The sequence below is a fragment of the Carassius carassius genome, chromosome 41 (assembly GCF_963082965.1).
Source record: "Carassius carassius chromosome 41, fCarCar2.1, whole genome shotgun sequence".
In the NCBI taxonomy this organism is placed as follows: Eukaryota; Metazoa; Chordata; class Actinopteri; order Cypriniformes; family Cyprinidae; genus Carassius; species Carassius carassius.
This window is the reverse complement of record NC_081795.1, coordinates 4,248,218-4,260,488: the sequence shown is the minus strand read 5'-3', so window position 1 is coordinate 4,260,488 and position 12,271 is coordinate 4,248,218. Positions and strand designations below refer to the sequence as shown.

The window sequence follows — 12,271 nt, the reverse complement described above, 5'->3', positions numbered from 1 at the left end:
ATTGCAAAAGCACACAAGTAACAATGTAAATGCATCCTTCCTCTTGTCATTTTACTTCCTCTTTAAAATGCCTTATAAATGAGTGTTCATCAGTATTGCTCTTGGAAGGGGGTGTATTTTAAAATCAATATACATAGCGTAATATAGCATGTGGGGATTGGGATAGCAGGATAAAAGAAAGCATCCTTGCCCAGAGATATAGATAGCACAGGGAGAAGAAAACATGTCTAGTTTAAGATTTTTTATTTACAAGAGGTAATATAAATATCACTTATATATTTATCACTTTTAAAGTCAGTTTCAACCATTACAGTTTTACAGAAATCATTCAGATGTTCAGATTTGCTGATTAGATTTTTTTTAGGTTTCTTTGATGGATAGAAAGTTCAGAAGAACAGCATTTATCTGAAATATAATTTTTTTAACATTATAAATGTCATCATTGTAACTTTTCATCAATTTAAAGCATCCTTGCTAAATAAAACTACTCTCAGCTACTCTCTTCTTCTTGTTCTGCCTGGCTCTTTGGCCTGCATCACTCATTGCAGAGCAAACCTGTTCTTAATAAAGTGGCTGTGAAAACATGGGAAAAGTCAATGAGGACGAAGTTGGGGTGAAACGATCTTTATATATGTGGAGCAAAATACTTAATCGCTCCGTCTACAGTGCATTGTGATTGGATGTTTATACTGTCAATACAGGAAACAAACCAATGGGCCACCGCCTGCTCGAAGTCCCTGCTTGTTGTTCCTCAGCAAAAAAGGAAAAAATATACTTAAAAAAGGCTCGGTATGCCCGATTAACAATCCAGCCCTGTAGGGAGCGGGAAATCACCAGATGAATACTCTGCAGTGGAGTCTTAAAACCGCGCTGTCGGTGTGCTATTTCTGATGTCCAGGAGCTGATCGGGAAAAATTCCTTAAGACAAGACAAACAAACAAAAAATGTACAAGTACCAAGAGGAACAAACATGGCTGCCATCTGTGGCGCCATCTTGAGAAGATTAAGATGGTGTGTAGTTTTGAGATTGTGTTTATAGTTGTGAGAAAATGGCGAGTTTTTTCATGAATTGTGTGTTAGCAATTTAGAAAGACTGTAAAGCCGAGTTTAGACTGCACGATTTTTAAAGTAGTCGGGTCACACTGCATGACTTTACAACAGGAAGAATCGCCGACAACTCTGGCACACAAACTACATTTCACAGCCAAACACACACGAGATGTTACAAGAAAACAACGCGATATCACGGGTGCAAGACTGGAGTTCTCAAGTGAGACAGGGATTATTATTAAAAATGGTAGCCCACAAGAAGCTTGCAATACTAATTGCCTGTGCGCTGATTTGCAGCGAAAACAAGAAAAAGAAAAGAAAGGAAGAATATGGAGGAGGGAATGGTTTGGGAGACGCGAGCCATGCTTGCTGATATTGTGGTCTATAACTCCTCCTCAAACTCCCCGCTACTCTGTATCTTGCTCTCTCATTGGCTGTCGGTCATCGCCGAAGTAGTTTTCAGTCAGAACACTTTTCACACGGACGTATTTTGAATCGCTGACAGGTCCAGATATTTAGCATGCCAAATATATCACGGGCGTCTGTGACTCGTCGGCGATTCTCCAGATAGCATCTTTGCTCATTCACACTGTGTGATTGTCACTCGCGGGAATGAGCACCGATTTGCCTGTGATTTCGGCATTTGTCTTAACATGCATTTCATAATCCAGTCACAAATGGTCAGCCCTAAAAACAGACGTAAATTATTTATAAAGTGTTTTGTGATCAGATCACCACATTGCATTTAGGCCTGTCTTTGATTAATTTTAAATGTGTTCCACAAATCTGCACAAAAACAAACAAACAACATTACTTTAGCATTTAGCATTATTAAACAAACCATACATTGCCTGAAACCGGAGGAGCCGTCGCTGTCCACCGGGCGTCAGAGTAGTGTCGTGCCATCTACTGAGGGCCGTCCAGTTCCACCGCCAGGCACCAAGGAAAGTGTTCACCCAGCTGGTGGGGGGCTGAGCGGCAGTGTGTCTTGGAACCGGAACAAGATTTTTTTTTTTCCACCTCTCCCATCTCTTGTCTCTGTCGCTCCTCATCCTTCCGTCTCCTTTTCTCTCGCCTCATCTGTCTGGAATGGAGCGAAGCCGGTGGAGTGATTTCGAAATGAGCAACACCTGCGCCACTCACCGGTCTCGAGTCCCATGGAGGAGATCCGGAAGGATAGAGGAGGACTTACGACAGTGAAGGACGAGAGATGTAACTGCGTTACAGACATATTTCCTGTATTTGGTTCAAGTGGGTGTGAGGACCACAACTACATAAAACTTCTGATTAACTAATGGGACGGACATACAGTCGTGGCCAAAAGTTTTGAGAATTACATAAATATTGGAAATTGGAAAAGTTGCTGCTTAAGTTTTTATAATAGCAATTTGCATATACTCCAGAATGTTATGAAGAGTGATCAGATAAATTGCATAGTCCTTCTTTGCCATGAAAATTAACTTAATCCCAAAAAAACCTTTCAACTGCATTTCATTGCTGTCATTAAAGGACCTGCTGAGATCATTTCAGTAATCATCTTGTTAACTCAGGTGAGAATGTGGATGAGCACAAGGCTGGAGATCATTATGTCAGGCTGATTGGGTTAGAATGGCAGACTTGACATGTTAAAAGGAGGGTGATGCTTGAAATCATTGTTTTACCATTGTTAACCATGGTGACCTGCAAAGAAACGCGTGCAGCCATCATTGCGTTGCATAAAAATGGCTTCACAGGCAAGGATATTGTGGCTACTAAGATTGCACCTAAATCATCAATTTATAGTATCATCAAGAACTTCAAGGAAAGAGGTTCAATTTTTGTAAAGAACGTTTCAGTGAGTCCAAGAAAGTCCAGCAAGCACCAGGATGGTCTCCTAAAGAGGATTCAGCTGTGGGATCGGAGTGCTACCAGTGCAGAGCTTGCTCAGGAATGGCAGCAGGCAGGTGTGAGCACATCTGCACGCACAGTGAGGCCATTTTTTTTTGGAAGATGGCCTGGTGTCAAGAAGGGCAGCAAAGAAGCCACTTCTCTTCAAAAAAACCATCAGGGAGAGATTGATCTTCTGCAGAAAGTATAGTGAATGGACTACTGAGGACTGGGGCAAAGTCATATTCTCTGATGAAGCCCCCTTCTGATTGTTTGGGGCATCTGGAAAAAGGCTTGTCCGGAGAAGAAAAGGTGAGCGCTACCATCAGTCCTGTGTCATGCCAACAGTAAAGCATCCTGACACCATTCATGTGTGGGGTTGCTTCTCATCCAAGGGAGTGGGCTCACTCACAATTCTGCCCAAAAACACAGCCATGAATAAAGAATGGTACCAAAACACCCTCCAACAGCAACTTCTTCCAACAATCCAACAACAGTTTGGTGAAGAACAATGCATTTTCCAGCACGATGGAGCACCATGCCATAAGGCAAAAGTGATAACTAAGTGGCTTGGGGACCAGAATGTTGAAATTTTGGGTCTATGGCCTGGAAACTCCCCAGATCTTAATCCCATTGAGAACTTGTGGTCAATCCTCAAGAGACGGGTGGACAAACAAAAACCCACTAATTCTGACAAACTCCAAGAAGTGATTATGAAAGAATGGGTTGCTATCAGTCAGGATTTGGCCCAGAAGTTGATTGAGAGCATGCCCAGTCGAATTGCAGAGGTCCTGAAAAAGAAGGGCCAACACTGCAAATACTGACTAGTACTGACATAAATGTCATGTAAGTGTCGATAAAATCCTTTGAAACGTATGAAGTGCTTGTAATTATATTTCAGTACATCACAGAAACAACTGAAACAAAGATCTAAAAGCAGTTTAGCAGCAAACCTTTTGAAAACGAATATTTATGTAATTCTCAAAACTTTTGGCCATGAGTGTACAACATAATGCTTTAAAAATGTTGTAAAAATGCTTTTTTTTACACATTTTGTACATTTAATTCTTTGCACTTTAAAATAAACTTCTATATTTCTATCACTAGTGCGGTTACTGGGGCAGGTGAAAACTCCGCCCACTCACCACATGATACTGGTTGTGGGCATCAAATGAAATGTAATGGTCCTTTACATTAAACAATTTAAAGGGATTAAAGTGAATAAAAAATAAATAAAATAAATAAATAAATAAAACCCTGAGAATTAACTACAATTTATTGTAAAGTAATGCATTTGGAAATCTTTAATTTACTAAAAGGCTTCCAGGAATGTCAAGTAACCATTTAATGAATTCACAATATGCACACATTCAATCTTAATATTATACCTTATTAACCTAATATATTACTTATATTTCTCAAATTAAAACCCATTCATTTCTGTGTTCTATACAGCTTCTCATGTGCATGGATAATATACAGTACTGTACACCCAAATGGAATTAAATATACTTTAGTCCTGCTAACATCCCCTAAAACACAAAAAGGATGAAATTTAAACACTTTGAAGTAATTCACACTGTTTATTTGAAAAAGAACATCTGAACAAGAAGAAAACATTCAGGAATGGCACAAATAAGTTTATGGATCTGTAAAGACGCAGTGACTAAAATAAAATATTTTAAAATTTCAGAATAATCAAAGACCAACATAAAAAAAAAAGAAAAAGAAGAAGCTCCTTAAAATCAAGGAGTTCCTTAAAATCAAATGATTCATTTCACTCTTTCAAACAAGTTCTTATATTTGACCTTACCGCTTTAAGTCAAACCATTCACAGTGTTCTCATAAGTTTTAATTTTAGAACTGCAGAAGCAGCTCACAGATGTGCAAGATGCTTCCTGCCTCTGTTGGAGAACTTCCTCATTTTATGCACAAATGGTTTATTGTTGTACATGCAGTTATATGGAAATGAACAGCATATGTCTGCAAAAAAAAACTATTATTTGATACAAATGTATCATTAGTCATCAAAAAGATTAAAGAAATTTAAATAAATAAATAAATAAAATGTTGTAAGTAAGATGCTCTTCACTTTACTTTATTAACTCTTGAAAGGGAGGATCTATGTTGATGTGACAGACAGAAAAGAGATCCATACTGCATGTGTAATGACATAGTTCAGCTGTGAGAGCAAAGGATAAAAAGAAGATTAAGCTCCGGGAGATATGGTGAAAAAATACAACAAACAACAAAGCACCACAACGTCTGTGATCAGTGTTTTAATGCTTCTGTTTCAGGCATTTTGATCAGAGGAGAGGACTGGAACCGGAACCGGAAACAATTCCCATAACATAATGTACTTGCTACATCATTAGAAGAATGGCATCTACGCTAATATTTGTCTGTTTCTCTCTTATTCCGAGGTCACCGTAGCCACCAGATCCAGTCTGTATCCAGATCAGAGGGTCACTGCAGTCACCCTTTTTTTTCTCCATTCTGTCACCAATGGAGTTTCGGTTCCTTGCCGCTGTCGCCTCTGGCTTGCTTAGTTGGGGTCACTTCATCTACAGCGATATCGTTGACTTGATTGCAAATAAATGCACAGACACTATTTAACTGAACAGAGATTACATCACTGAATTCAATGATGAACTGCCTTTAACTATCATTTTGCATTATTGACACACTGTTTTCCTAATGAATGTTGTTCAGTTGCTTTGACGCAATGTATTTTGTTTAAAGCGCTATATAAATAAAGGTGACTTGATTTGACTTGACTTGACTTGACTGGATTTACTTAGTTTATAAAAGCATACATTTACTTAAAATTATTTATTTCTAAATACAGCAAAAAAAAATTGTAAAAAAAGTATATATATATATATATATAAAAAAAAAAACATGCATTATTAAATGTTGAAATTAAAGGGTTAGTTCATCGAAAAATGAAAATTATGTCATTACTGACTCATCACTGACTCTACCCTCATTTCGTTCCGAACCCGTAAGACCTCCGAAGATGAAACGGTTGTCTTACAGGTTTGGAATGACATGAGAGTGAGTTATTAATGACATAATTTTCATTTTTATATATATTAAACTGCTCTTTGGAATGGTTGATTCTAATTGGTCAATCGCTGTATTATATGCTCAATTATTCTGCATATTGACCTCTCATGTCACTCCATAGTCTCTTCTTTTCTCACATAATAAAATAATTTAAAGTCAAATATATATATACTTTGTCTATTGTTATTTATTTATTTTTCAGTTATTTTACTGTAAGTGGGGTAATTTATATCAAGATGATTGTTTATGCTAAATAATCTGTAATCTTTTATTGTGGTAATGGCCAACTGGTTGTATGCCATCTTTTATATAATCAGTTATAGCCTTTCATTTATGTCTTTATTTCTTTTCATATGGCTTTCCCCATTATAAGAAGGCTCATGAAGAAAACCATAATGAAAAACAGCCACATGAAGAATCGATCCAGAACCTTGGCGACCTTTTTCCACTCTCCGGTTCTTCTTGCTGTGGCTCTCTGATCGCGGTAACAGTTTGCAACATATTCAATATTCCTCATGAGATGTTGCTGCTCACACTTGCACTGCACTTTGAGCCCACCATCATGATATTCATCCTCTCCTCTTTCTGTGGCTTTTCCTGCCTCTGCCGTCCCATCACCGCAATCCATGCTCATGAACACTCCCTCCTTCCACACACCATACTGACAGGTGGGGTGTTTTCCCAGTGAGCACGCCGGACTCATGATCTGAGACACATCTTCTGTGTCACCTGGGAGCTTTGGAGACGCGGCATCCTGACTTCTCTCAAATTTGAACACAAAGTCATCTTTCCCAGCTTGGCCGTTCATGTTGCAGTTGGATTTCAGGTGCTTTTTGGATTCAGGTGCTTCTGGTCTCTCTGGCTGTGAGGTCATGCAGTTCTCACCGACTTCGTAGACAAAGCAAATCCTGGCCAGATACTGCAGGATGAATTTCTTGGCCCAGTCTGGGACGGGTTTGGCCTCAGGGCCACAGTGATGTATGTTCATAATAAAGATGGTGAGGGCAGTGGATGCAGTGATCATGGTCATTGTGGCTATGTAATATTTTCCTGTAGAGAAAGTACATAAGAGAAAGTTTAGAAACTTTTTGTCTCAGTGATATTGCAAATACAAGATTATATTAGTTTGACTAGATCAGAATGAAAATTTAAAAAGCGAGTGAGCGACATTTGGCTAAGTATGGTATTCAATACTCATGGATTTCCAAACTCCATACTAGGGGTTTGATACCTTGCTTAATGTGGTTATGCATTTAATATTTATAAAATGCAACTGACATAATGTGCACCTTTACACTTTGTCATATGAATAACCAATCAGTATTCACACAGATAGCTGCACTATGTAAGATGTATGGTTTTCATTTACTGAAAATAACCGACCTAGTCATTTGTTAGAGAATCAGACTTCACTGGTTGAGCTGTGTGAACTTGATTCGCTAAAAAAACTGTCCTGTGTCTGAAATCGTCCCCTGTATGCTCAAAGGCTAGAGAATACCCATAATGCACTGTGAGAGTCAATTGGTGTCTCACCAGAAGATTGCCAGTTTCAAATAATTATTGAACTGCAAGCACAAACTATGCTTTCCGGTGCACTTGTTTCATCACTCACTTGTTTTCATTTACTCCTTTAAGTGACCTGTTTTATAGCCTTATGGAAATAGTGAATGAGGGAAGATTTCGATTTAGGATACATATGAGACACATAAGTGACACAAAACTTAATATTTAGCTAAAAAAAAAGTGCTAAAATGTCCAGGCTGATATTTGAATAGCATGTGCTCACTATTTGCTGTATATATAGTTCATGACTTAAGGCTGACTTTATATTAAAGCTTTCTATATATGCAAACTTTAATTATATCTAAATGTTTTTCAGCAGTTATGATTCACCTATAAGAGGAACATTCTCTGAGGGAGGCATGATCTCAGCTACCAACAGCTGAAACACAGTGAGTGCTAACATCACAGTGACCCCCAGTGACACCTTCTCTCCAGAGTCTGCAGGTAGATAGAAGCCCAGCGGAGCCAAGAAAGAGATCATCACACAGGGAATGAGCAAGTTGAACACATAAAACGAAGCCCTTCTCTTCAGTTTCAGAGTGTAGGTCACGTCCGGATAAGGGTCTGCACAGCAGCCGTACAGAATGACATTCCTCTCGGCCGGCATTCCCAGCACCTCCCATTCCACGTTGTCCACCAAGTCTGCGAGATCTGCGCTCTCCATGGCGTTCAGAATGTCAAGCTGGTTGCCGTTGTAGGTCCATGAGCCGTAGGTCAGACTACACTGCTGGGCATCAAAGGGGAAGAACGAGACGTCAACTTTACAGGAGCTTTTAGTGATGGCTGGAGCATCCCACATGATCTGGCCATCATGACGGATCACAACATTGGTGTCCATAGTGCTGGTGAAGTGATCATCAGCGCTGCAAGACATAGAATATTCTACAGTAAATGGTAGAGTAGTTACGGTCAATTTACAGTGGGCATAAACAGTCAACACCACTGGAAATTTTTTTTAGCTTTGTAAGATTAATCTAATGAATCAAAGTAGAAAAAAGATTCAAAATTCAAATAACAAACAAATAAAAAAGCAGAATAGAAATTTAATCTTGTAGAACAAGTGTACATGCTTTTGTCTTTTTGAGTCCTTTAACTTAGCCCATCTTGATTAGTCAATATTTTCCACGATTCATATCATCATATTTTCAGGAGGATCTTATGTATACAGTCCTCTTCAAGTCATTTCACTGTTTTTTTTTTTTTTTGTTTTTTTTATTAAATTTAAGTCTGGAATCTGACTGGTCTATTTTAAAACATTCTTCTTCTGAAGCCATTCCAGTATTTACTTTCATTTGTGTTTGAGGTCATTATTGTGCCGAAAGATGCAGGCCTTCATCTTCAGATTTTTTCATGAAGGCCCACAATTTTTATTTTCCCCAAAGAACTTCTAACACGATTTTACTTGGATTTATTTGTACACCTCTAAACTGTAATTTCAACAGGAGTTTTGTTTTGTAATTATAGCCACTGTAGAGTCATTACATTCCTCCAAAGTGGCAAAGAAAGTGATTGAGAAAGAATCTGTAATGAGTAAATACTGACTATTCCTTTGATGGGTTTTCACTATTTATATGTGCAGGGTATACAGTACAAAACTGACATGACAAAAACTTCATTCTTATATGTCGTTCAGGTGGATTTAATTGGAATAGATGCCACAATAGAAGACTAACATGGACAAATTTATTCAAATGATAGTGTGGTTGTTACTTAAATATCGCTCCATTTGATGTTTTATTATTTTATTTTATTTTATTTTATTTCAATTTTAAATAAATGCATCGCCTAACAATATTACTTAGAGCCTTTAAGGTGCTACAGGAGCATATGAATGTTTAATCATAAATGCTTTAATTAAGTGTTGAGCTTGTGCCTCTATGTGGGGGAAAAAGAAAAGGCAAACAAAAATGGCCATCTGAATACCAATCTGACCTGTTATATAGGACTATATCAGGTCTCCATACATAACTTCCAGGTATACGGATGGTATCAAGCCCGTCATAGTTCGCCTTATTCCAGGTGAGATATTTGTCAATCCAGACTTGCCGTATCCATAAATAAGCTGTCAGAATCTGGTTACGCTCGTCCTGTAATAGAAGGGTATACAGTCTCAGCAATTTATATTACCTTTTTTATCCAACCATACTGTAAAAAATTATATAAAATGCATTACTTTAGTCACTATTTTTTTATTATTATAATTTATTTTCTTACAGACTTTTCCTTACTCCTTATATGATTTATATCACAGTCTTTGTGATGCTTGCACATTTATCTGTGTTTATTATCCAACAGAATGACTACATTTTCTCTAGTGTCCTTATTCGAACTCATTTTCTGGTAGGCTGTGGTTCTGTGTATCCTGTGGCAGATTACCATGTCAATGATTTGGGAGAGTGTGATCTGAAGTGTGACGTTCAGAATGTCTTCTGTGTCTTCCACTGGCCTCAGCGCGCTTGTGTAGTTTCTAAATAAATCATTGAGCAGTTTCTGGGCATAGATCCCATTGGCCCCCCAGCAAACTGGGAAAAACAAGAAAAAAGAAAGAACTGTTTTCTGTTTGTATATTTTAATTAATACTGAATAAATACTTTTATTCAGCAAGGATGTCAATTTATTGAAAGGGACAGTAAATACATTTATCATTTTTAAAACCTTTTCTATTTCAAATAAATACTTTTGGAAACTTTATTCATCAATGCATTCAATCAATAAAACAAAAATTGAAAAGTATTGATGCTGAAAGCTCAGCTTTACATCACAGGAATAAATTATTTTCATTTTTTTTTTTCAAATATAAAACATTTCTTCTAAATTGTAATATTTTTCACAATATTAATGATTTTACTGTACTTTTATCAAATAAATGCAGCCTTGATGAACATAAGACTTATAAAAAAACATTAAAAAGTGGTGTAAATGTGATGTTTTTTGCATTTATTCGTTTAACAGATGAACTTACAAAAGTTGGAATGTAACAAAGCAAATACAAGACAAGATTCATTCTATGGTAAACCAAATCATAACTTTTCAGTTTTATTATATATTTGAGTTTTAATGATTTTCTATTACTGGACAGCAACAGATCAGAGCCGCCTGTCAATCAGGGCCACATGCCAGCTCTTGTGTGATGGATAACACATGTCCACATGACAGATGGCTTAATCGGGAAGAGTGGAGGGATGAGATTTCCTGCTAGATTACCCATCTGAGGCTATACAACACAAGAGATTGAGTATATCTACCATTAAGCAGCTGGTCAGTATACCAATATCGAATATTCCCACTGTTATTGTCCAGAAAAAAGAAAACAGATACAGTTGAAACACACTGACACTTTGTGACAACATGCCCCATTAGCAAAAAACATGGTGTCTTACTATACAGGATTAGATGGTACCCCAGTGCAGAGCAAAAGAGGATAATTAATATTAAATAGGTACTAAAAACTATCTGAAAGCCTTTGAGTGATATAGACACAGGTCCAGACTTTGCCAGATGTTTGCTACTGCTTTGTCATGTCAATGAAGCTTTAAAAGAGATTTACAGAAAGGATTATCATATTAGACTGACAATGTGATGTCAAGATACAGAAATAGATATATAGATGGAAATCAATGCATAGAGGAAATGGCAAATAATGCACTTTCACTTCAATGTCACTTTTTACAGTACGTTATAATAGAATGTTTAAAATGAATTTGCTTAGAATGTAAAGAAGGTTTAGGACCTATTACGGTCTAAAAATCAAACAATTGTGAACAGAAACTAACAACACACTGATATGTATAAAAGAAGAAAGCATTACCTGGCACAAACAGCAAGCAGAAGGTAAAAAAGGCAAAATATTGCACATTCTTGGCAGGCATCTCACAGTTCAGTTTACTGAAACTCTGTTATTGGGCATTAAATGACAATTGAATAGATGTTCGATTCATTGAAGATCTAGTCTTTCAACTCCAGATGACAGCTGCTGTATGAAAAAAAGTCAATAATACACAGAGACACGAAACAGTTTAATCCTCCAAACAGAGCACGTGTGTAATCCAGCCTCTGTGCCTCACTCTATTTGACATCATATTATATATGTTTTTGCTGCCATTGACATTCACATGTATTTATCAGTATTAATATTATTTATTCATAAAAAGGCATCAGTTCATAAATGTTAAATAGTTCATCATTTATTAAATAAACAATAATGAACAAAAATAAATTTGACTATATATTACTAATAATATTATGTCCGTCCATCAATGTTTTATATTACACAATAATATAAAAATACAAATAGTTTACATTTACATTTTACATTTATTCATTTAGCAGCCGCTAAATTTAGTTTAAAAGCAGGTTCACAAGTGTTGCTAAATTTTACTATGAAATGACTTATATTTTTGCTATCAAAATGCTCATAGGAAGACAATAGTGTCATTATTTTGAAAATAAATAATTAGACCTGGGAATATATTAATAATATATTTAATGCAGTTGTCATATTTGATAAACATTAGCTAACCTCACAACATTTCACTAATTTTACCATTATTTGAATTTCAAATACTGTAAGGGAAAGGCCTGAATAAAACCAGCAGGTCTCTATCATGTTTAGCAAGTTTAAATGAGGTGCTTTCAATCTTTGACCACAGGCTGGCAGTATTAGCACATAATTTAACTGTAGAGTCATAATGTATCTTACCACATCAAACTGAAACTATTTACA

At 36.7% G+C, this 12,271-nt stretch overlaps 1 protein-coding gene across 1 annotated transcript; it reads right to left on the bottom strand.

Moving 5' to 3' along the window:
• Positions 1-6,192: 6,192 nt before the first annotated feature.
• On the bottom strand, positions 6,193-11,503 carry chrna10a (cholinergic receptor, nicotinic, alpha 10a). Its single transcript, XM_059533725.1, has 5 exons — positions 11,357-11,503; positions 9,925-10,070; positions 9,481-9,635; positions 7,879-8,411; positions 6,193-7,035 (listed from the first exon to the last, which is right to left on the bottom strand). The coding sequence occupies exons 1-5, from the start codon at positions 11,415-11,417 to the stop codon at positions 6,335-6,337; spliced, it is 1,596 nt and encodes a 531-aa protein (XP_059389708.1). The 5' UTR covers positions 11,418-11,503; the 3' UTR covers positions 6,193-6,334.
• Positions 11,504-12,271: the final 768 nt, after the last annotated feature.

What these genes read in the sequence shown, in the direction of transcription:
- chrna10a (XM_059533725.1), bottom strand. Translation starts at nt 11,417, where the DNA reads ATGCCTGCCAAGAATGTGCAATATTTTGCCTTTTTTACCTTCTGCTTG. An exon ending in CTGCTTGCTGTTTGTGCCAG is followed by an intron (nt 10,071 to 11,356) that starts GTAATGCTTTCT and finishes TGTTTTTCCCAG; the next exon opens with TTTGCTGGGGGGCCAATGGG. An exon ending in TCTCCCAAATCATTGACATG is followed by an intron (nt 9,636 to 9,924) that starts GTAATCTGCCAC and finishes CTTCTATTACAG; the next exon opens with GACGAGCGTAACCAGATTCT.